The 23343-nt window shown below is 57.2% G+C and overlaps 3 protein-coding genes across 4 annotated transcripts; 1 reads left to right on the top strand and 2 right to left on the bottom strand.

The window, feature by feature from the left end:
• The first annotated feature begins 900 nt into the window (after nt 1-900).
• Nucleotides 901-8951, top strand: FCER2 (Fc epsilon receptor II). The gene is made up of 10 exons (XM_075536168.1): nt 901-922; nt 1842-1955; nt 2222-2275; nt 2749-2811; nt 3013-3075; nt 3179-3241; nt 3333-3422; nt 7655-7809; nt 7923-8029; nt 8810-8951. The coding sequence occupies exons 1-10, from the start codon at nt 901-903 to the stop codon at nt 8949-8951; spliced, it is 873 nt and encodes a 290-aa protein (XP_075392283.1).
• A 4509-nt stretch (nt 8952-13460) lies between these two features.
• TRAPPC5 (trafficking protein particle complex subunit 5) lies at nt 13461-15753 on the bottom strand. Of its 2 annotated transcripts, none has more exons than XM_075536166.1 (2): nt 15633-15753; nt 13461-14066 (listed from the first exon to the last, which is right to left on the bottom strand). In XM_075536166.1, the coding sequence occupies exon 2, from the start codon at nt 14058-14060 to the stop codon at nt 13494-13496; it is 567 nt and encodes a 188-aa protein (XP_075392281.1). In that variant the 5' UTR covers nt 14061-14066; nt 15633-15753; the 3' UTR covers nt 13461-13493. The 2 variants fall into 2 exon arrangements, with proteins under 2 accessions (XP_075392281.1, XP_075392282.1); XM_075536167.1 differs by lacking the exon at nt 15633-15753 and adding an exon at nt 14235-14297.
• Nucleotides 15754-16729: 976 nt separating this feature from the next.
• Nucleotides 16730-20453, bottom strand: MCEMP1 (mast cell expressed membrane protein 1). The gene is made up of 7 exons (XM_075536165.1): nt 20268-20453; nt 19891-19980; nt 18304-18441; nt 18045-18095; nt 17810-17956; nt 17465-17542; nt 16730-17376 (listed from the first exon to the last, which is right to left on the bottom strand). The coding sequence occupies exons 1-7, from the start codon at nt 20359-20361 to the stop codon at nt 17348-17350; spliced, it is 627 nt and encodes a 208-aa protein (XP_075392280.1). The 5' UTR covers nt 20362-20453; the 3' UTR covers nt 16730-17347.
• Between the last annotated feature and the right edge of the window lie 2890 nt (nt 20454-23343).

Below are 23343 nucleotides of genomic sequence, written 5' to 3'. Positions count from 1 at the left end.
GTATGTTGTGTCTCTGTACACACAGGTGTATCTGTGTGTGAGTGTGTGTTGTGTGAATGTGTGCACATGTGAGTGCATCTATGTGATTGTGTGTGTCCTGTGTGGATGTGGACATGCATGTCTGTATGACTGTGAGCATGTATGACTGCATGTTGTGTCCGTGCGTGCACACATGTGTGTGACTGTGTTTCTATGTGTGTGAATGTGTCTTGTGTGACCCTGCGTGATCGTGCATGCACATGTGACTGTGTGGCTTTGTGCAGGTGGGTGGTTTGTCCATGTGTGTGTGCATGTGAACAGGTGTGTGTCTGTGGTTGTGTGTACACATGTGCCTGTGTGAACGGGTGTGTGGGTGTTGGGACGGGGGTGGGGAGTAGGCTGCAGGAGTAGGGGGTGTCCAGGGGTCTACAGTCAGAGAAGGGTGGGAGTGTGAGGCAGCAGGAGGAGGGTGAGGGACCTGTCTGGAGATGGGAAAGCCACTGTCTGACCCGACAGAGCAGAGGAGCCACAATGGGTGAGGGCCCTGGGAAGTGAAGGGGGGCTAGGGGACAGGCAGGACCTCTTGGGCTGTGAAACCTGGCCTGGTGGCTTGTTGCCCACAGACTCCCCGGTGGAAGCTGTGTCCTCAGGTAATTGAGCCAGCACCGAGGTCCGGGGACTGCCTTTGAAGTCCCAGGCCCCGTGTGACTTGGACAAAGGATTGCACACGACAGCACCGATGCCGGGTCCTAGAATCAAAGGCTCAAATCGGCAAAACATCACAGTCACCTGGGCCCAGACGCTGGGAGCCAGAGCCTGATCCCTAACCCTGGCCTGCCTTCCAGCCCAAGCCGTGACTGAGCGGACCGCCGTGTCAGGGAGTGAGTGTCCCATCACCAGGAGAGTCCAAGCAGCAACGCCATGGAGGAAAGATCATACGTAGGTGGGAGCCTCCCCTGGGCCTGGCAGGGACAAGCAGCCTGAGCCCCCACCTTCCACCCTGGGGCCACTCTGGAAAAAAGGGTGCATTTCTAGGAAAGGCCCAGATTGGAGGGAGGAGGGGCCCGGCTGACTTTCCCAGAATGAGGGCGGGCACGAGAGGGAAGCAGCAACACCCTCCAGACAAAAAGACCGGCCCGGCTGGGGTGCTAGGAGCCCCACGGAGCCGAGGGCAGGTGGAGTGGGAGCCAAGAGTCAGGACTCTGCTGAATGGATCCTCAGGACCAGGGTGAGCAAAGGGGGCTGGGGACCCAGGGCCGGGGGCTGCCTGGAGGCAGAGTTTGGGGAGCAAATGATGGGGGCAGGGCTCCTGAGATTAGGGGTAGAGACGGGCAACAGGCAGAGTTGGACCAGGTATAGGGTGAAGGCTGGCCTCCAGAAGTGGGGGACGAGGTGATGCAGGGGACCCGGCAGCGGCTGGGGTAATGAAATCCTTCAAGGGAGGAGGAGGGGGACGTCCGGGGTCAGTCATCTAGCCTGCTCTTGTGGGCAATGACCTGGACCCAAGTCAGGCCTGCCAGCTCCTGGGCTATAGAGAGAGCAGACGGCCGAGACGGCGCTGGCCAGAGGGACAGACCCAGAGGCATTAGGATGCAGAGATGGCCAGACCAAGGCCGGAGGCACAGACTGGGGTGCAGTGGGCTTGGACGCAGAGTGGACAGGGACTTGTAAGGCAACCACCTGCAGGGATGGTGTGCTGAGAAGTCCGGGGTCCACTGAGACCCTCTGCTTTGCTGCGGTCTCAGGACAGTCTCCCAGGACAGCGGGACTCTGATGGTGAGGCAGGCAGGGCCAGAGCCCAGCCTCAGCTAGTCGCTCACCATGTCCCTCCCCCCACACCTCTCTCCCCGCTGCTCCTACAGGGTTTGAGAAGCCCCCCAGGAAGCCGTGCTGCAGGCAGGGCACGCGGATCATATTGTTGGGGATGGCAACGGTCTCCATGGGTGCTGTGTTGCTGACTCTACTCATCCTGTGGCGTGAGAACACCCTCGTGTCCCCCCCACCCCCGCTCCCCCCAACACAAACTCGCTGAGCCTACCCATGTCCCTGCCAGAACACCCCTCTCAGACTCAAAGACCCCAGCAGCTCCCTCCATCACGTGCCTTCTCACCTGCCCCCCCACCCGCTAGAGCCCCAACCCCGCCAGCATTCCCCACCCTGTCAGCATCTCTCCTCCATCCCCTGCAGGAAAGTGGGGCAGGGGTAGGGGCATGGCACAAGCTCTCCCTCCCCCTCTCCCCAGACTGGGACATGGAGAAGAACCTGAAACAGCTGGAAGGGTTCGCCAGACAGAACGGTATGCAAGGTCCCAGGGTGGGGGTGAGGACACCAGGCTCTGGTCCCCTCCGACCACTAACCACCATGGGACCTGGGGGAAGGGGTGACCCACCTCTGGACCTGCCCTCCCCCACAGGGACCCGCCTCTCCGCCAGAGGCTTAGAGAGGAGGGCCTGGTGGGCTGTGAACATCTGTTGACGTTATAGGATTTGCATGGCCCCTCTTGGCCTCAGTCTCCTTGTCTGTAAAATGGGCGTTGTGTTCGTGCATGACGTAGACAGGAGCTAGGATTCAGGACACCCTTAGACAGTGCCTGGTAACCTGAACCAGGTAATCGGGGTGGGGGTGGGGTACGCATGCAGGTTCTCTCCACAGCATAGCTTTTTCTACAACAAAAGAAGCCACAGGCAGACACTGGGGGTGGGGATGGGGGGCGGGCGTGTCAAGGTCCTGCCCTCACGGTTCCCAAGGACCCTTTCTCTGCTGCCCCAGTGTCTCGAGTTTCCAAGGACCTGGAAAGACACAAGAGTGACCAGATGGCCCAGAAGTCCCAGGGTGAGTGACTTCAGGTTGGGGGTCCAGAGGCGGGGTGGTTGGAGGCTTGGTGACCGAGATTCCACCTGTGTCCCCACCATGGACTCCAAAATGAACGGGTGGCCCTGAGGGCCCAGGCTAAGAGGCCACCTGGACAGAGGGGGGCGGGGAGGGGGACAGACCTTGCAAGCAGTTTCTCACCCCTGACCCCTCCCTGAACAGCTGCCAAGATGCTGGAGAGCATAGAACACATCCGAGCAGAACAGAAGAGCATGCAGTCTCAGGGTGAGGCCCTGCCCAGGGGCCGGGGGCCATGGGCACCATGCAGCTGGCTGGGGGGCTGGCTGGGGGACCCTTCCTGACATCTGTTCTGTCCTTCCCACCCCAGAGGGCGAGCTCTCTCAGAACCTGGATGGCCTTGGAGCGGACTTGGACAACCTGAAAGCCACAAGTGAGCCTGGGAGGGCCGAGGGGAGGGGAGGGGGTCCCAAGGTGGTCGGAGTTAGTTTCTGAGCACTGAATCCTGCCCTCGCTTCCCCAAGGCTTGAACGAGAAGCGTGAAGCTTCAGAGTCCCTATGGAGACTTCAGGAAGAGGTGGCCAAGCTGTGGATGGAGCTAAAGATTGCCAATGGTGAGCACGTGTGAGATGGGCGGGGTGAAATCAGGGGTGGGGGAGTGGGGGTGAGGACCACAGAGGACAGAATAGAACTCCCTAGTTACTGAGGCGGTCATTCTTTGTTCCTAAATGTTTTATTGTGAATTAGGTGGCAGGGGGGGCGGGGTGGTTACATATCAGGTCATACTTTTTCTTCTTCCTTTTGTTATTATTTTTCCATCTTTCTACTTTGCTATTTATTTTCATAAATCATCTTATTGGGGGCTCTTAATTCATCTAGAGTACATTTTTATATATAGAGTGAGGCATGGTTCATTCTTCTACAAATGGAAATCCAATTTTTCCAGCACCATTCATTGAAGAGAGTCTGTCTCCCCCATTTAATCTGCTTCGGTCCTTTCTCAAAACTTAGTTATCTGTAGATGAATGGATGGGTTTATTTGTTCCTGCATTCTCTAGGCTGTTCCCATGCCTCTGTATCTCTCCTTGTACCAGTATGGACTGTTCTGACTCCCCTGACTGGGTCGTGGGTTTGGAGCTCACAAAGTGAGAGGCTCTTACTCTGCTCTGCTTTGTTCATCTTGAGTCTCTTTCCATACAAAGTCAGAGGTTCATTTTTCCATCTCTTTAAAGAATGATGCTGAGATCTGGATTGGAATCACATTCTGTCCTTGGATCACTTTTGTGGGTAGTATTGACATTTTCACAATGTTAAGTCTTCCTACCCATGAACGAACGCGGTATATTCTCTCCCATTGCGGTAGGTTTCTTTCGGTCTCTTGTAGTAATGCTTTATCGTTTTCTTTGTGCAAGCCTTTTGTTTCTCTGTGTGTTAGACTAAGTTGACTAGGGAAACAAATCCAGGGAGATTCATGCATGTGTGTAAGAGAGAACTTTATATCAAAGAGTAGTTGTATATGAAGAAAAAATCACAGCCCAGTCCAGATCAAGTCCACAAGTCTGAGATTAGTCCATATGCCCCATACCAGTCTATAAATTCCCTTCATACTCACACGACACAGGCAATGACACTGAATGCAGGAAGATCACAGGCCACTGGGTGGAAAAGTCTTGTGGAAGCATTTCAGTGCTGGCGTGGGTCTCCACGTGGCTCCTCCAGCTCCAGAGCTCTGCCTCTATCAGAGTAGCTCCATGTGGCTTGTCAGCAAGAAGACTGAGCAAAGAGAGCGTATGTCCCACTTCCAGGGAGGAAGACAGGAGTTCCCAGAATCCTCAGAAGGCCATGCCCACACAGAGGCATGATTGGCTATGACCTGATTGACAGGCTAGACTCCACCCCTTCCTCTCAAGTTGCCAGCAGATTGTGTACCTGCCACACTCTGGCAATGTTCCTTCCTATTTCTTTTTTTAGATGTCTACTGTAAATGGTACTCTTCTTGAACTCCTGTTCAGAATGCTCTTCATTAGTCTACAGGAATCTGATGGATTTATGTATGCTGATCTTACACCGTGATATTTTGCTGAATCTTTCCATGAGTTCCAAAATTTTTCTTATTGTGTCTTTGGGTTTTCTACATATAAAACCATATCATCTGCAAAGAGAGAGAGATTACTTCTTTGCCTACTTGGATGCCTTTCCCTTCTTTCTGTTGTCTGGTAGCTGGCTAAGTCTTCCAGTACAATCTCGAATGAGAGTCGGATGAAGAGCATCTTTGTCTGGTTCTCAACAGGGGAATGCTCTCAGGTTCCTCCCCCTTGAGTTTGCTGCTGTTCTTGCATGTACGCCTTTTATTAAGTTGAGGAATCTACCTCCTATTCCTATTTTGTTGAGTGCTTTTGCCAGGAATGGTGCCTGGATTTTTGCTAAATGCCTTTTCTGTGTCAATTGATATGATGGTGTGGTTTTTCACACACAAACCTTTTTTTTTTTTTAATCTGGTAGGCTGTATTGTTTTTGTAACGTTGAACCATTTTTACGTGAGACTGGAAACCTTTATGGGAGCAGATGTAGGACTGCAGCGCTGACCTTGTAGCTAGCAGCTCAGTGCTAGCCCACTGTGGCAGCACGGCCGGCTGTCTGTCCATCAGTGTGGCAGGGCCGACGATGAGGAGGCTCTTTCTGACTCCACCTGCATCCTCCCACTGCTCTGGGGAGCTCTCACACTCCCCATCCTCCAGGTAACAGCATCGCTCACCTTGCTACCCCTGGGTTCTCTGGGATATGCCCTCCTCTGCCTCAGTGCGGGAGTCTCAGCAGGATCAGAAGCCACAGCCTACACAGCAAGCTGTCCAACTCAGCTAGGGAACTAGAGGAAGTGACCCCAGCAGGGATGGGCATGATGGGGTACTGGCATTTCCCCCAGGCCCGGTGGGGATGGAGGTGATGTTGGCAGTTATGAGGGTCACGTGGGTGGCTGGGAGAGTGACCAGCGGTAGAAAGAGCGGGCATTTTCTCACGTAAACTGAGGCAGGAAGCTGGGCTTGAGAGTTTTGTGGCTTCTTGAGTTTCCTGCCACCCTGCTCCGCTTGGTTTGTGGTCTCTCTCCTCCGGGAAGCCCCAGCTTCCCCCAGAGGGTTAGAGAAGAGGAAGAATCTCGACTTGCTGTGAAGAGGGTCCTTTCCCTCGGGGCACCGTGTGGCTGTGGGGATCCCCATGAGAAATCCCATGGTGGTTCCTCCCTCTGGGGGGACAATGGGAGCCGGATCATGGTGACCTTACGAGAAGTCACCTCCCATTGCTCATTCAGGTCCTTGGCTGGTTGCTGGTATTAGCGGCCACTGAATGGGTTCCAGCTCCGAGCGACTCTGGGACCACGGAATGAAACCCGGCCCTGGGCCGTCCTCACCATCGGTGCTGGGCTTGAGCTATGCTGTCTCCATTGTATCTTCTTATCTCCTTGAGTTCCGTCCTCTTCTTCACTGACCGACTTTACTAAGCGCGCTGTCCTTCTCTGGGGTCTGCTTCCTCCTGAGAACATTTCCAAAGTCCGTGGGGTGCCGTCTGTCCATCCTTCTTTCTAAGGAGTGCTTGCTTTTCCCAAAGCCATCTTTGTTCTGCCTTCTAGTAGTCCGTCGTATGTTGCGATATCCTTCACCAACACGTCATCAGTGCACTGTATCAAGTCTGACCCAAGGCTTGAGCTCCGAGCTGGTTCTGGAGCTGACTTTGAGTTGAGTAGCATCCAGTCAGGACGCTTTGTCCCAAGTCAGCCTACCCAAGGACATTCTTTTCCTGGAATAATGTGCACCTTTGGAAGTCACAGACTGGCCCCTCTTTCCTGGGCGACAAGTGCCCAGGTCGGTTCTCCTGAGGCGGCTTTTAAACGACGATGGATCCTACGATCCTTTGAAAATGTTGGCCAGGGTGATGGAACCTCTCTCTAGGTCACTAAATGAAAGTTTATTTTCAGTCAAGAGAGTCAATCGAGCAGTAACAGGTAGCGTTGGTGGTGATGATTGTTGGCCACCAGGTGTTTGTGGCAATGGTGCTGGTGGTTGGCAGGTTACAGACGATGGCAGTTTGGGGTGATGGAAATGGGGGTTGAGGTGCTCCTGCCGGGGGTCATGTCTGTGATGCGGGTGGTGGTTGTTGAAGTGCTGTGGACAGCGGTGGTTTGTGGTGCTGGGGCTGGTGGTGATCGTGACAACGGTGGGATTTGTGGCGATGGTGGTGGTGGTTGAGGTCTTCCAGTCAGCCGTGGTTTGTGGTCATGGTGTTGGCGGCTGCTGTGCTCCTGAGAGTCGTGGTGGGTGGGACAAGGGTGTTAGTGGTGGTAGTGTTCCTGACAACTGAGGTCTTTGTGGTGAGATGCTGGCCACTGAGGTGCTGTGAACAGTGGGAGGTGGTGGTGGTGGTAGCGGCGGTGGGAGGGGAAGTATAGTTTGTGGTAGCTTGTGGCAATGGTGGTAGTTTGTGGCAATGGTGGTGGTTGGCAGGTTACAGACAATGGTAGTTTGGGGTGATGGAATGGGGAGGGTCACGTTTGTGAGATGGTGCTGGTTGTCGAAGTGTTGTGGACAGTGGTCATGTGTGGTGATGGTGGCAGCAGCGGCTGAGGTGATCCTGACAATGGTGGTCTTTGTGGTGATGGCTGAGGTGTTGTGGCCATGGAGCTAGTCCTTCAGGTCAGCATCAGTGAGCCAGGAAGAAAGACAGCCCTGTTAGCTCCTAAGCTGGGTCTGCTCCCAGCCTGGACCCAAGACTACTTCCACCTACTGCCACCCACAGCACTCCCTCTGCCCATGGTGCCCACAACAACCACCCCTGTGCCTCTCCCCCACCCCAGGCTCTGCCTGCAACATCTGCCCCGAGCAGTGGATCCACTTCCAGAAGAAGTGCTACCACTTCGGTAGATCCAGGCCAAAAAAGTGGATCCAGGCCAAGCACGCCTGCAGCGACCTGCAAGGACAGCTGGTCAGCATCCACAGCTCCGAGGAGCAGGTGGGCCTGCGCTCTGCAGGGGGTGGGATCCTCCTCCCACTTCCTGTATGGGGGGATGGGAGGGAGGGGCCTAGGCGTGGGCCCCAGTCCTCAAGTCCAGGCCTCCTTCCCAGGACTTCCTGAGCAGACACGCCAGCGAGAAAGGCTCCTGGATTGGCCTTCAGGACCTGGACAGGGAAGGCGAATTTGTGTGGCCAGATGGGAGCCCTGTGGACTACAGGTGAGGAGAAGATGCCTCTGAAGGACTTGGGAGACAGGCGAGGGGGGCCTCTGAGGACCTGGGGAGACAGGCAAGGGGGCCTCTGGGCTACTCGGGAGACAGGTGAGGAAGGGGAACCCATGGGATGAGGAGCTGCCCAGATAAGCATTTTGGGGAAAGGGGAAAGGGCTCAGAGAAGGGGTCCCCAGGCCCAGACTCAGAGGGGAAGTCTCTAGGGTGCAAATGAAAGAGTAAGGCTATGGGAGTGAGAGAGGGGGCTTTTCTGGCTGCTGGGGGGAAGGAGGCGACAAGGGAGACTTCGAGTCCAGACTGGAAGGACAATCCTGGTGCCGAGGAGAACACTGGGCAGGAAGCTCCAGGATGCTGAGGGAGGGAGGTGGGGGCAGGAAAGGACCCTTGAATGCAGGCTCTGAGCGTGGGGGCTACTCAGCTGGGCAGCGCAGAGGACCACCCAGGGCGTTTTCCAGGCTGCCATCCTGAGAGCAGCAGCTCGGCCGCCGGGTGCCAACTGCCCCCCTTTCAGTTCACAGCTGAGCGCTTCACTGTTGTGCCCCCAGAGCCCCTTGCTCTGCCCTGAAACCGCTGGGCTGCAGCTGAGGGGTTTGGTCAGGGTTTGGGCCCAGGCTCAGGCTGATGGACAGAGGAGGGGGATTCCTGGGCAGTGGGGAGGCCGGGGCACAGGAAGGCACCCAGACAGTTCAGGGGGCATCTAGGCTGCAGGGATGAGACTGGGGAAGGGCGTGTCCTTCCCTTCCCCTGACCCTGGAGCCTTCACCCTAGCAACTGGCGCCCGGGGGAGCCCAACGACCAGGGCCTGGGTGAGAACTGCGTGATGCTGCTGGGCACCTCTGGCCAGTGGAACGACGCCTCGTGCCGACACCCACTGGACGGTTGGGTGTGTGAGCGGCTGGCCACATGCTGACCATCCCTGTCCCCTGCCTTCTGGGAGCCACCCGAGCCTCCCTGGGACCCTACCCCTTGGGGTAAGGCCCCTGCCCAGCTGTCTGCCACACCCCGTGCCCCTTGCTCACCGTGCTGCCTTTACACCTCCTGTGACCACAGCCAGGACCCTGGGCACCCCAAGACCTAGACACTTGTCCTACTGAGCCTTCTGTCAACACCCGTCATGACTGTGTCTACCCCAACTCCCCAAGGTGAATTAAAGCCCTGTCCCGTGAGCGTGGGTCTTCCATGGTTCATGAGGTCTCCCGGTGGGTGGGTCCTAACCCTCATCCCTTCTGGGTTTGTGGGTCATCATGGGGGACAGATGCCAAGGACTGGGTGCCAACGCCAGGGGCAGAGGAGCCACAGGCAGGATGGACCGGGCTCAGTCCCTGGCGTGAACAACAACTGTTCTCTAAAACCACCCACTTCTGATACTTCCATGGCGGGCGAACCAAGAACCAACCAGCTGAGGCAGACTCCCGGCCATCCTATGGGCTCCGGGAGGCAGCGGCTGAGGGCTGATTTCTCAGACCACCAGGCCTTTCTTCCTGGCCACCTCTGGGTGGACCCCAGCTTCCAGCCCTGTGGTCAGTGGCCACGTGCAGTGCTGGGTAGTGACCCAAGACAGCAGGCAGTGTGACCTGTCCCTCCAAGTTCCCACAGAGGAACCCCCGCCAGCCAAGGCCAAAGGCTAGAGGCCCCTTCTTCAAGAGAGCTCAGCACCAGCCAGGGAGGGGACATCTTCCTCCGACCTCAGTGTGTATCATCTCCGACCCTCCTTTCCCTCTCTCCTTGGGGGGGGGGGGGCACACAGTCAGGGTCCCAGACACCTGGCTCCATATGTCAACTAAATAGAATGCCAGCCCTACCCCCTCCTCGGGGTTCTCCAGCCACGAGCTTTGACACTGAGGATCAGAACTGAGGGTGTGGACAAGCCCCGAGGCAGGTGACGGCTGGGGGGTGGGGGATGGTAATCCTAATTTTCCTACTGAATTCTTAGCAGGCAGGGCCTGGTAAGAGTAAGACGCTCCAGCTCAATGGTTGGACAATGGTCGACAGTTGGGGCAGAGGCCATTTTTCTATCTGTATTTACCTACGCTGCAAACATACCCATGGATATACTAGAGCACACGGGGGCGGAGTTATAAATGAAAACTTCGTATCTCTAACCAAGCATCTGGGGGGAATGAGTCGCTGGGCTCTGGGGTGGGGTGGGGGTGGGGGGGTAGACCAGGACCATTGTCCCAGAGAGCACCAAGGTCAGGTCAATGGGCATGTACGAGAGTCCGCCAAGGCAATCCTCTGCATCCTTTTTCAGCGCGTAGTGACCGGGGTCTCTCAGAGGCTGTGGGAAAGCCGTCTGGGAGCAACTCTTGGTCTCTGTCTGGAGGCAAGATGTGGGGGAAGAATCAAAGCGACGTGGAAACAACTAACCCAAAGGGGGAAGGGGGTGCATGGAGCCCAGCCCCCTGGCTCTGAGACCAGAGGAAGTAGATGGTGCCCGGCTACCACTGCTGACCATTCTGAAAGGGATTGCAATGAGTCCTACAAAGAATAGGGGAGAAAACTGGGAGAGAGTCACCAAAATGACCGGGAAACCTGACAGAGACGGGCCACACCCTTGATACTAGTGTCTTTACCTTCCCCCGGAGTGTGGATCCACACTCAGCTGTGCGGATCAGCATCCAATCACGTGGCAGCAGGCCTACAGGGTGGACAGTAACACCAGGAGCTCACACTCCTTAGACCCACCAATGCACCCAGTCACAAGGGCTGCCTTTGCCCACGGATAAAGCTCGGAAGGCAGGAAGGGATCGGGAGCAAAAACTAGTATAGTAGACTGGTTAGGCACTGGGCTGTGATCTCCAAGGTCAGCAGTTTGAAACCACCAGCCACCCCTCAGGAGAAAGGTGAGGTTTTCTACTCCTGTCAGGAGTTCTGCCCTATAAGACTGTGATGAGTTGGTATTGCCTCGATGGCAGTGATTTTGATTGGGCAAAGAACTTTCCAGATCTCCCAAGTCTTGAGGGCAAGGGAGTGACCCCTCTGAGCCCTGGAGATGGGCTGCGTTGGCCCACAGGGAGAAGAGGCCTGGGGCCTAGCGGTACTCGGGAAGCCTTAGCCTGCTTGGGAGTGCAGTGTTGGCGGTGGGAGGCGGCAGCCCGGCCTGGGAGAGGGCTGAGCAGCGGAGGGCGCTCTAGTCCCAGGCTTGGCTATGGTCTAGGGAGGGTGAAGGGGAAGGCGAGGACCCCTCATCAGATTCGTCCCCACAGAAAGAGGGGCCTGACATGGTTCTGATGTAATCCAGAGGGAGGAATTCGTGAGGGGCCCACATGGGCAGACCAAGGCAGTGGGGGGTAAGCTGGGTGCCCGTGTATCACAACACTGGGCCCTCAGGGCCTGACCTGGGTTGGGACCCACAGGTTACATGTCAGGTGCACCCCCACACCCAGGTCAGAGTTCCCCCTTGCCAGCAGCTCAGGCCAAGGTTAGGGGCCTTCTATCTGCTACCAGCCGCAAGGTCCCCAAACTGCAGCCTGGCTGTCAGGACCTTGGCACGGGTGGGGCCCGGTGACCATCCCGTGACTGGCTGTGGCTCAGAGCATCGTGAGCTGTAGGGTCTCCGGGGGATGATATTCAGAAGTTGGTCACCAGGCCTTTCTTCCTAGCCTGCCTTAATCGGTAGCTCTGATGAAACCTGTCCAGCAACAGGAAAGCCCCCAGACAGACAGACAAGACGCATGCAGGTTCTGGTTTGGAACCAAACCTGGGTCTTCTCCATGGAAGGTGAGGCTTCCAGCTACCACCTCCACAGGCGCTTTAGTGGTACCTACTTGAGGCCCCAAACCTCCCCAGTCCGAACCCTGCCTGACTGCAGCCTCCTGCTCCCCATCTGCCCTCAACTGGACCCAGACTCGTGATCCTACAGCTGGTTCAAAACTTTTCCCTTCTCCACCAGCCCCCACTTCTCCCTGCACCCCACGCTCAGGACCAGCCCTCTCCTCACCTACACCCCGCTGCCTCCATCACCGCCAGGCACCCACGGAGGTGACCTGTGCCAGGCCTGCAGGCTATGGGAACCCCAAGGACCCACGGGACTAACCCTGTGACCACACATGCAGATTCCCAGGAAAGCCACCACCCCTGCTCTCTCTTGCTGCCACCTCCCCCCTGAACTCCAGCCCCAACCCTCGGACCGGGGTCCCCGACTGGGTCAAGCCCACCCCCAGCTCCCCGGGAGCTCACCCCACACCTACTTGCTGGGCGTCATCGTCATTCAGTCTGGTGACACCACCTTCGCAATGCTAAGCCCTCGGCTGCTCCGCCCACCATCTCGGGGCGAAACTGCGCCCCGCAACCACATCCAAAAGCAACACGTGCCCACCACAGAACTCTCCTTGGCTGAATCAGTGAGGGGGTCCCATCTCAAAACAGATGCTTTTGGGTCCTAGGGGGCGGGGGGGTGGCAGTTTAGCAAGGACGATTTAAAACAAGTTCCTCTGGAAGGACGTCTGGACAGGCTCACTGTGGGGAGGCGGGCTCAGGGGCCTGACGGGGTGAGCAGGCTGGAAGGCAGCTGGGTACCTAAAGCCCACCTGAAAGGCCCTCACAATCAGGGCACCAAGATGGCTCCACCATGTGCCCGCTAAGCCCCGGCCCTTGGAGAACCAGGCTGCTGGAATGGAGGCTCCAGGGTGGAACCAAGCCCCGGGAACATTGCTCTTCACCCAGAGTTCCCAGGGTGAGTCGTCTGACATGCAGTCTGCCCTGATGGTCTAGACAGTGCGACCTACATGCCCACTCCAGGGGCAGGCACAGGGCCAGGGACAGGCACAGGGCCAGGGCAGGCACAGGGCCAAGGCAGGCTGCAGTCTGAACTGCTCTCGGCGGGGAGCAGTGCTGGGTGGAGTCCGCAGAAAGCAGACTATTTGTGTCCGGGCCTCTGGGGTGCAGGGGAGGGGCGCTAACAGTGCACTGAAAGCTTGGCCGCTTACTCAAAGGTTGGAGTTCACCCCAAGGCGCCTTGGCTGCAGGCTGGCCACGCACCTCTGGGAAGGGGGGGCAAGGGGCAGGGTGAAGCCTTCTCAGAGGCCTGGGCTGCAGAGGGGGACTTGGGGAGTCCCGCTTGCCCCACTCCCACTTCTCCAGTACAGACAGGTCCCTATGTGGTCCTGGCACATACCATCACACACACACGAGCAGGCAACTCCTGCCATGGCTGCCCATTACCCCTGCCCTCACCCAAAACCGGCAGCTCCTGCTGCAGTTGCTCACTGCCCTTTCCCCATCCCACCCCAGCTGGCAACCCCCTCCCCGGCTGCTCCTTGTCCCTGCCCCCCTACCCTCAACCCTATCTGAACGTTCAAGCCAGTCTGGCTGTGGAGAGAATTATAAGACCTGGATCTCCCTCTCTGGCTTGGGGGCAGTGGGGAGTCGGGGCCCTGAGCGACCTCTGCGACCCCCACACAACACACCAGACACTGGGGAGGGGGCTCCGCATCCTTTATCTGGCGAGGGGTCAGCGGCCCTCCAGGGCCCGGTCTCGGGCAATGACAGCCTCTTCGAACTTGATCATGAGCGTGGTGCCCTTGTGCCAGTGGGCCGTGACCTTGGCGGGGAAGCCGCTGTGCGTGAGCACTGCCTCCACAATGCCCGCCGTGAAGCTGGCGCAGTTGAGCGTGCTGTTCTCCTTGGGCACCGAGATGTAGGTGTTGATGAGCGGCTCGCGCTCGATGATGTAGAAGGTGCGCGCGTCGTCGTTGGCCTGCTCCAGCTTGTCGGCCTCCTTGCCGAAGAGAGCCTTCCACACGGCGCCCTTGACGAAGAGCAGCGCGCCCAGCACCTTGGTCTCACGCCTCGCTCCCTTCTCTCGCGCCACCAGTGCGTCCAGCACGCGCGCGCCCACCTGGCGGCCTAGCGCGGCCAGGCGCGCCTGCAGCTCGGCCACGGAGAAGACGCGGCTCTGGCAGTGCTGCACCAGCTCCGAGAAGAGCAGCGCGAAGGCGCTCAGGCTCACCTCGGTGCGCGGCCGCGCCAGCGCGCGCTCCAGCAGCGCCGACTTCCCGCGCGTGAAGCGCGCCTCCATGCCGCCCTGCGGGGACACCAGGAAAGGCGGGTGTGATCAGGGGGGAGCATGGAGGGAGAGCTAGAATGCCCCCCTCCCACATACACAGGCTCGCACACTGTGGGGGTGCTGCAACCCTGCCTCCCCCACCCCAAGAGGGGATGGAGAGCAAAGATAAAGGGGTCCCCAACCTACCCACCGCGCAGCTCGGGTGGTGTAGTGGTTTCCAGTTGGACTGCTAATTGCAAGGTCAGCAGTTCGAAACCACCAGCTGCCATGAGGAGAAACAGACAGAGCTTTCTACTCCCCTGAACAGTTTGTCTCGCAAACCCACAGGGGCAGTTCTACCCTATGGGCTCTATTCCTATAGGGTGAGTTGGCATCCACTCAATATAACAGTGTGTAGTTGTTTTTTTTTAAACATGCACTTAGCCAGCAAGACATAGACAGGGGGCGGGGCAGCTCCTATCTTTGGTGGGTGGGGCTTGTGGAGGCAGGGAAACGTGGGAGGAGAGACAAGAGGGGGGATAAGCCAGAAGTGGATGCTGGAAATTCCCCATAACCTTCGGCTATAAGACAAATTTCCAAAGAGCCTCCAAGGCGTCTCCAAGCTCCTATCCCGCCTTAAACACACCCCCACCCCAGCCGAGACACACACACACACACCACCCCCACACACACCCCATCCCCTGAGGGCTTCAGTGAAGAACTGGTGGGGGCAGAAAGGAGAGGAGGCTGCAGGGCTGAGCAGGGCGCCAAGGAGAAAGCTGAAGGCAATAGGGGGTCAGTACCAAGAGCCCAGGGGCCCCCAGTGCTACAAGGAGCGGTCCTCCCAGTCTCGCCCGGTACACGCCTCCTTTGTGAAGTGGGTGGGCCTGGGTTCGAAGAACCCCTGGAGGGGTAGCCCAGGGGCGAAGCTGCGCAGCGGTGAGAAACTGGAGGGCGGTGGCTGGCCGCTGGGTACAGACGTGCAGCCCCGGGACCCCACTGCCATCCGATCGGGTGGCTGTGAGTCAGGGCCGACGGGCGGCAGGGGGGTTGGGGTTAGTGGGAGGGGGCGCGGTGAGCCTCCCATCCTACCACCAGAAGCCATAGCGGTCGGCGGGGAGAGGGCAGGGTTGAGGGGGGCTGGGAAAACCTCCCCAATGAGGCGCCCGGGCGCTAGCAGAGGTCCTGGGATGGGGTGAGGGGGCTGAAAGTCGCAGCCATGGGCGGGGGAGCTGCGAAAAAGGGGTCGGTAGCTGGAGGGGCCTGGGACTCCTTCGGGACGACCCCCTCCAAGGCTGCAAGTCTGGGAAGTCGGAGGACCCCGGGGGGGGGGGCAGTGTCCCGGCGCGCGCGCTGACATGTGGGGAGCCGATGGGGAGGGCTGGCGCCCCAAGAATCGCGGAGGCACCGAGACCGCCACCCCGGGCGTGAACCGCATAGAAGGGCCGAGGGAGGACGCCATTGCCTTCGCGGGCCCCAGGGGAGGCCGGACGAGGCGGGCCGCGACTCGAGGACGCCAAGGCCCCACGGGCCCGCGGGGGAAGGAGGGGTCGCAGCACGGAGGAGACCTGCGCGGACAGGGGTCGCGGGCGAGCAGGTACTCACCTGGGACCGCGGCCGTCGGGCTCCGCCGAGCTGCTTTACGGCGCCGTAAAGAGCGCTGCGTGCGCAGGCGCGGCGGCGGACAGGCGGGCGGGCGGGCGGCGGTAATTCCTGGCGCGGCCGCGTGAGGGCGCGTGTGTCCGCGTCCTTTCCGGCTGGCCCACGTTTAAAGGGACAGTAGCACGTGTGGTCACCTGCACGGGGGTGCAAGTGTGACCTTGGGCCAGGAGTGCGTCCCAGGAGACACACCCATCCCAGAGCTCACATGACCTGTCTTCTCTCCCTGCCGTCGAGTCAGTTCTGACTCACAGCGACCCTCAAGGTCGGACAAGGTAGAACTGCCCCTGTGGGCCTTCTGAGACTGTTAAGTAGAAAGTCTCACCTTTCCGGCCGGGGATTTGAACTGCTGGTCTTGTGGTTAGCAGCCCAATGTGTAACCCAGTATGCCCCCAAGGCTCAATTGTCTTAGGGACTGACCCATGCTCATGGACACCTGTGGGCACACACACAGAAAATCCACTGCTATCATGTCGATTCCGACTTACAAGAACCTATAGGATGGAGCAGAACCCCTCCATGGGGTTTCTGAGGCTGTAGAGCTTTACAGGAGCCGACTGCCACAGAGCAGCTGGTGGGTTTGAACCACCAATATTTAGGTCGGGAGCCCAGCGCTCCACCAGGGAAGACTGGACACGTGCTCCGTGGCACATTTTGCCGTCGGTTCCGTGTACACGGAGGGAGACATTGTACACCTCCCCCCTAGGCACACATGTGTCCTGGCACACACTCTGGGCCACACAGACACGGAAGAGCCCTCACTCCGAGGCGCCCACCCCAGAGCAGAAGCCTGGGACAGGGACTCCGTTCCCCCCGCCCAGGTCAATGCCCATGCACGAGATTGTACACAAGGACCCCCAGAGGGTATCTGTTCCCACACCCCCTGCACCCTAGGGTCTCAGCCCTCGACTCCAGCTCCACACGCTCCCTGTGATGCCTCGCATGCCCACATTTGAGCGGCATGGGACACCCCTTTCCCAGGTCCCAGTCCGGCCGCACTCCTGACGCACCAAGAACAGATTTGGCAGCCATGTGTCCCCCGCCTTGGCCTTTATTTTCCTGGATCACAAAACATGGTGGACAGTCAGGGAACACACGGTGACCTCGTCAGGAACATCACGTGGACAGACACCATCCCGCCCACCCTCATGGTGACAGCATGTCCTGGTGTGTAACAGACTGGAACACACGGACCCCGTACATGTTCACACGGGGGTGAGAAGGACACGCCACAGAGTGAGCCCATGCCGCCAATGTCCGCGCGGTGCGCTGACACCTTTCTGTGACATTCCCTGTGACAGGGCCCCACCTGTGACTTGCCTTCAGGCACAGCACGCCCTGGAGCCCTTGCCCACGTGCACGCACACGCACACACACACGCACACACACACAGAGCAACGTGGGTGTACACACCACAGTGGCACATTCCTAGAAAATTCACCGGCACAGTCCCCTCCACAACATGCTCACACACACACACACACACAGAACTGTGACACACATCCATGGAGACACGTGATTTTCTTCACATGACAGGGAGGGGCAAGTTCACATCAAGCATGGGGCGGGAGGAGGGGAAAAGGGGTGTCCTCCTTTGGGCTTCTTCGGGTCCTGCAGCCCCTTCCTCCAAGCTCCAGGCTGTTGCTGTTACGTCCTCTCGTTTATTTAGAAGCCGGTGCTGCTGCAGAGGCTGAGGGGTGGGGGGCAAGACACCAGGGGTCAGGCAGAACCACCCCCATGTCCCGGGCTGACCGCACCGTCACCCATCGCCAACTCACGTGGACTTATCTTCGTCTCCAACTGTGTCAGTTTGTTCTCCAGCCTCACCAGGATGGTACTCTTGATGTTGGTCACATCTGGGGGGGTGGGGAGATGGGGGGACAGGAGAAAGTTGGGGAGGGGACTTCAGGCAAGGTTCCTTCTTTCATTGGAAGCCCCTCTCTCCCAGCCCCTGGCCTAGGGTGCTGCAGACCCCATGTCCTCAGAGTCCCCAGCAGAATTTAGACAAATCCCCACTGAGTTTGGGGACCATGGAGATGCTGACTGCCCCTTCCCCTGGCCCCTCAACCCCTGGTAGGCGTTGAGACAAACTGGCCAAACAAAGTCAAGGTCGTCAAGGGCACCTCTCTGCAGGATTTCCGTTAGCTTGATCTCTCGCTGGACGTCGCTCCTGACGTTGTTGATGGACTTCGTCAACTCAGCGAGCTGGTTCCTGAGGCTGACCTTGTTCCTGTTCTGCTCTTCCAGGTGCTCCCGCATCAAACTGGAGACTGAGGGTGGGGACAGGGGTGCCCGCATCACCACCTGCTCCCCAGCAAGGTCCCTGTCCTCCACAACCTTGGAACTGCCTTCCCTCACCGTTCCACAGGTCCCTCTTCAAAGCCAGCAGCTCCTGGGACATCTCAGAGTCTGTTGGGGGTGAGAGGGGTCAGGGAAACCCCTGAAGATTAATTTATCCTCCTGGGAGCCGAGTGGGGGAAGGGAGAATAGGTGGAGGGCACGAGGAACAGAGTGGAAATACTGGGTCTTCCCAACTCCTGAGGACCCCTTCCTGCTACCCCAGGTTCCCCACCACCACCACCACACACATACACAACAACGACAACCCACAACTTACTCTTCACGAGAACCATGGCGGAGAGGATGATGAAGAAGATGAAGGTCAAGGCAAGGAGAATGTACAGGCTCATGATGGCCCTGTTCAGCCAGCTGGGGGGCTGCACAGGGACGGAGGGTAGCTTGGCCTGGCCTGAGACTGAGGCAGAGAGGCAGACCAGGTGACCTCCAGGGCTCCAGTGCCCATCCGCAGTACTGCCTCCCACCCCATCCAGCGCTCAGTCCATCAACTGCCTCCCACCCCATCCAGCGCTCAGTCCATCAACTGCCTCCCACCCCATCCAGCGCTCAGTCCATCAACTGCCTCCCACCCCATCCAGCGCTCAGTCCATCCACTGCCTCCCACCCCATCCAGCGCTCAGTCCATCAACTGCCTCCCGCCCCATCCAGCACTCAAGCCCTATACTCACTCTTCTCTGGAGAAGCTCACACCACGTGCAAGCCTCTCCTCACCCTGAACAACATCAGCTGGCTCCAACATGCCCCCTCCCCGGGTACCACCAGCGCCTGCCCCTAATGCTGTCACCACCTTGACTCCCTCACCACTTGTGACGGAGGAGCTTCTGGCCCCTCAGAATTAGTGTTGGCATCCTAACCCCTCTCCTGGCAGGGCTACCACTCACCAACCGCCTTCACAAGGTGGTAAGCTCAGGGAAGGGAGCCAACTTCCATCAGGCCGTCGCATGAAAAGCCATTGGCCAGTTGAGATCGGACCCAGGTAGGGAGAAGCCCCGATTGTATCACTTAGGAGAGCCGAGCAGACACCGGGACACGTGTGTGCCCATGTGCACCAGAGAAGACAGACGGCGTGGGGGCGCCGCAAGCAAAGGGCACCAAGGCGTGCCCGCAGAATGAGGAGGGAGCTCAAGAAGGAGATCCGCCGAATGGTGAGAAACGGAACCTCTTCTTTAAAGACCCCGCCCGCACTTGGGGTAATTCTGGCAGGCTGACACTTAGGGATGGTAACTGAGATACTCCCCTCAACAACACCCTCACCGACAAGACCAACGGCCAAGATTTCACTCAGTGTCATCGTCAACAAGCCCCACCAGCCCCACCAACAGCTCTGTCACTTAGCCCTTTCGGTTCAATCACATGGTCACCTCGTCACCCAGACCTCCCACCACCCACACTATCAACAGCACCATTATCCAGTCGTCACCCACACCATCGCCAACCCCATCACCCAATTACACCAGCACCAGCGCGCCCTCCAGCACCATCACCCCAAACACCGCACCATCACCAGCCCTTCCACCACCATCACCCAAAACGTCACCCACACCAACACCCTCACCCAAAATCCCACCCACACCATCACCAGCCCTTCCACCCACACTGTCAACCGCACCATCACCCACACCATCGCCGACCCTTCTGCTGTTGTATCATGACCCCAAGTTCAGGTTTCTCATCACCGTGGCCACTTGCAAAGCTTCCCCGATCATGGTACCATTGCGATCTTCGATGCCTCCACACCCCACTCGATTGGCCCCCACCTCCCCTTGCAGTCCCCCTCCCTCGCAGCACCGGGCCCCCCCGCCCCTTTCCAAGGCTGGGGGATGTGAGCAGGTAGACATCTACTCACCCTGACTCTTGGGTGGTGGCAGGCCACCTTTGTGTGGGTCCTGGTTTCTGAAGTTCAAGGTGATGTTCTCATAGTTGGGGTCATCTGCGTCTGTGGCAGGGGTTGGAAGGAGGAGTCGTGGAAACCTGACCAGAGCTTTGTGGGGAGGGGCTCAGAGAGAGCTTGGCTCAATGAACTCCTGTACCCAAGACACTTTGGGGGTGAAAACAAGCTGGGCTTCTCAATTAAGCAGAGTGTGTGTGGGTGAAGCACACACCCTTCCACAGGATCTTGGGCACGGGTAGGAGTCAGCCACTGAACCCCTTCTCCGACCTCTTCCCTCTTGACTATCGACCCTAATTTCCCCACCCTTCACACCCCACCCCCCGGGTCTGCACCTTGGCCTTTGGCTGGGCCCCCCCGCTTCTTGTCTTTGGTGGCTGCTGCTTGCATCTTCACCTCTCGGTTCATGTAGACGTCCTCAATCTCCATGGCCCCGTCGGCCAGGATGTCCCCACCCACCGGAAGGTGTCAGGGAAGATGAAGAAACCTCAGGGGAGAGGGAAGGAAGGCGAGCTTAGCTTCCTCTCTTCGGGGTCCCCTGACACAGCTGACCCTCTCTAGGTCAGAGGCCTCAGGGGATCAGAGGTCTGGGCAGAGCCAAGGGCGGCGGCCCCTGGACTCAGGGAGGGGCATAGGCAGCCAAGAAGTGAACAGGAAACTCTGTGTGTGTGTGTGTGTGTGTGTGTGTCTGTCTGTCTGTCTGTCTGTCCCCTGCGTGGACTTTGTCCTCAGTCTCATCACTCTGGAACCTCAAATTCTGCCCTTTTAGATTAAAAACAGAACTGGAGTTCTAAAAATTAGAATTCAAGGCAGAGTTTCTGGGTACCCTAGATGTCTTCCCCTGCCCAGCTCCACCCCAAGAAATGCTGCTTCTCCCAGGCTGCTGCCCAGGACGGGAATGGATGTAGGACAAAGGGATTGTTGACCTGCTAGAACTCCACGCCCGTCTGGGCTGAAGTCAGACCTCATAGCCCCTGCTTTGCCAGCCCTACAGGGACAGCTTCCCCGACCCTGGGGACCCCAGGCTGAAGGACCTTTCTCTCGTCTACGTGTGTGGGCACTCCCCCCCCCCGCACAGCATCTTCATTCCCAGTGTCGCCGCTGTCACACAAATCCAAAGGAGGGTTGCTTTCAAGAACATATGTTTATTTTCTCACCGTTCTGAGGGCTGAAAATCCAACTCAAACTCTCATGTGTGTCAATAGCCAGACCATCCCTTAGTTCCTTGACTTGTAAGCAATCTTCGTGTGTGTGTGTGTGTGTGTGTATGTGTGTGCGTGTGTGTGTGTGTGAGAGAGAGAGAGATCTGCAGACATGTTTATAGTCTGGAAGCAGAACTCTGGAAACAGAGTTCCTATGGGAACTCCCTTTTCCACAATGGATTGGTCATGTTACATTGTTGTTCTTGCTCGCTGCCAGCTAGTCAATTCTAATGCATGGCGGCCCATGTACAGCGCAGCCAAACATTGCCTGGCCCTGCGTTTCTAAGGAGCATTCTGGCTGTACCTGTTCCTTTGGCAGTCCCTGGTATTTCAAGAGTCTTTGCCAGCCCCGTAATTCAAATGCATCAATTCTTTTTGGTCTTCCATATGAGATGATTGAAAATGCCATGCCTTGAAGCAGGGAACCAAAAGAGAGGTCTGAGGGGCCGACCCCAATCCCAACTATGTGGACAGCCACCCCTCCCCCCAGAAGAATTCACTTCAGAGAACAGCACTGAAGCTGCAGCTCAAGGGGAGGGACATGTCTGATCAGAGCTCATGGGAGCAAACGAAGGGGAAGGAAGAGAGAGTGGAGCACATCCTGGCCCACCAAGCCTTGAGGATGATATACCTGCTCAGAGCAGCCAGTGCACAGAGAGGACAATATGGTCAGCCCCACGACATTCCTCACTGACCCATAGCCCCACAGGGGACAACAATGGAGACACAGCGTGGGAATTGCACCCGATCTGATCCCACCACACCGAGGCAAAACACTAAGGGCGTGCAACAGAACAGCAAGGGGAGCAGAGCAAGGAAGTCCTGAGGGAGTACCAAAAATAGACTTTGGGGCCAGGGCGTGGCATCCCATCAGGCTCGATCAAAAACACTCCCAAAGGTCAACAAATAGACCTTGAACTATTTACAGGCTTTTTTTGGTCATTGTTTTGTTTTCATTTGTTACTTTGTTTTACTCTGTCTTGGTTTTGTGCATATTATCTCTGCAGGCCTATCTAGATAAGATAGGCTGGGTAAACACTCTGGAGGAGAAAACAATGGGACAGACGGTTCTGGAGGGACATGGGAGAGGGGGAGGCAGGGGAAAGGAAGTGGTGTAAACAAACCCAGGACAAGGGAACAACAAGTGATCCAAAATCAGTGGCAAGGAGGGTGCAAGAGGCCTGGTAGGGCTTGATTAAGGGCAATGTAACCGAGAGGAATTACTGAAACCCAAATGAAGGCTGAGTATGATAGTGGGACAAGAGGAAAGTAAAAGGAAATAGAGGAAAGAACCAAGAGGCAAAGGGCATTTATAGAGGTCTAAATACAGGCGTGTGCATATGCAAATATATTTATATATGATGATAGGGAAATAGATTTATGTGCACATATTTATAGGTTTAGTATTAAGGTAGCAGATGGACATTGGGCCTCCACTCAATACTCCCTCGGTGCAAGAACACTTTGCTCTATTAAACTGGCATTCCATGATGCTCACCTTCCCAACGTGATCGCTGAAGACAAAGCAGGTTCATAAGCAAACATGGTGAAGAAAGCTGATGGTGGCCAGCTATCAAAAGATATAGCATCTAGCGTCTTAAAGGCTTGAAGATAAACAAGCGGCCATCTAGCTGAGAAGCAACAAAACCCACATGGAAAAAGCACACCAGGCTGTGTGACCACAAGGTGTTGAGCAGATCAGGTATCAGGCATCAAAGAACACAGAATCATATCATTGTGAATGAGGGGGAGTGTGGCGTGGGGACCGAAAGCCCATCTGTAGGCAACTGGACATCCCTTACAGAAGGGTCTCGGAGAGACGAGCCAGTCAGGATGCAGCGTAGCAACAATGAAAACATACAACTTTCCTCTAGTTCTTAAATGCTTCCGCCCCCACCCCACTATCAGGATCTCAATTCTACCTTACAAATATGGCTAGACCTGAGGATGTACACTGGTACAGACAAGATCTGGAAACACAGGTAATCCAGGACAGATAAATCCCTCAGGACCAAGAATGAGAGTAGTGATACCAGGAGGGGAAGGGGAAGGTGGGGTAGAAAGGGGGGACCTATTACAAGGATCTACATATAACCTCTTCCCTGGGGGACGAACAACAGAAAAGTGAGTGAAGGGAAATGTCACACTGTGTAAGACATGACAAAATAGCAATAATTTATAAATTATCAAGGGTTCATGAGGGAGGGGG

The sequence above is a fragment of the Tenrec ecaudatus genome, chromosome 1, assembly GCF_050624435.1.
Source record: "Tenrec ecaudatus isolate mTenEca1 chromosome 1, mTenEca1.hap1, whole genome shotgun sequence".
NCBI classification, from domain to species: Eukaryota; Metazoa; Chordata; class Mammalia; order Afrosoricida; family Tenrecidae; genus Tenrec; species Tenrec ecaudatus.
The sequence above is the reverse complement of the archived record's forward strand: the minus strand, read 5'-3'. Positions and strand labels throughout refer to the sequence as shown.

What these genes read in the sequence shown, in the direction of transcription:
- FCER2 (XM_075536168.1), top strand. Translation starts at nt 901, where the DNA reads ATGGAGGAAAGATCATACGTAG. An exon ending in GGAGGAAAGATCATACGTAG is followed by an intron (nt 923 to 1,841) that starts GTGGGAGCCTCC and finishes CTGCTCCTACAG; the next exon opens with GGTTTGAGAAGCCCCCCAGG. An exon ending in TCCACAGCTCCGAGGAGCAG is followed by an intron (nt 7,810 to 7,922) that starts GTGGGCCTGCGC and finishes CCTCCTTCCCAG; the next exon opens with GACTTCCTGAGCAGACACGC.
- MCEMP1 (XM_075536165.1), bottom strand. Translation starts at nt 20,361, where the DNA reads ATGGAGATTGAGGACGTCTACATGAACCGAGAGGTGAAGATGCAAGCA. An exon ending in GGGCCCAGCCAAAGGCCAAG is followed by an intron (nt 19,981 to 20,267) that starts GTGCAGACCCGG and finishes CCCCTGCCACAG; the next exon opens with ACGCAGATGACCCCAACTAT. An exon ending in GCCACCACCCAAGAGTCAGG is followed by an intron (nt 18,442 to 19,890) that starts GTGAGTAGATGT and finishes TCTCTGCCTCAG; the next exon opens with TCTCAGGCCAGGCCAAGCTA.
- TRAPPC5 (XM_075536166.1), bottom strand. Translation starts at nt 14,060, where the DNA reads ATGGAGGCGCGCTTCACGCGCGGGAAGTCGGCGCTGCTGGAGCGCGCG.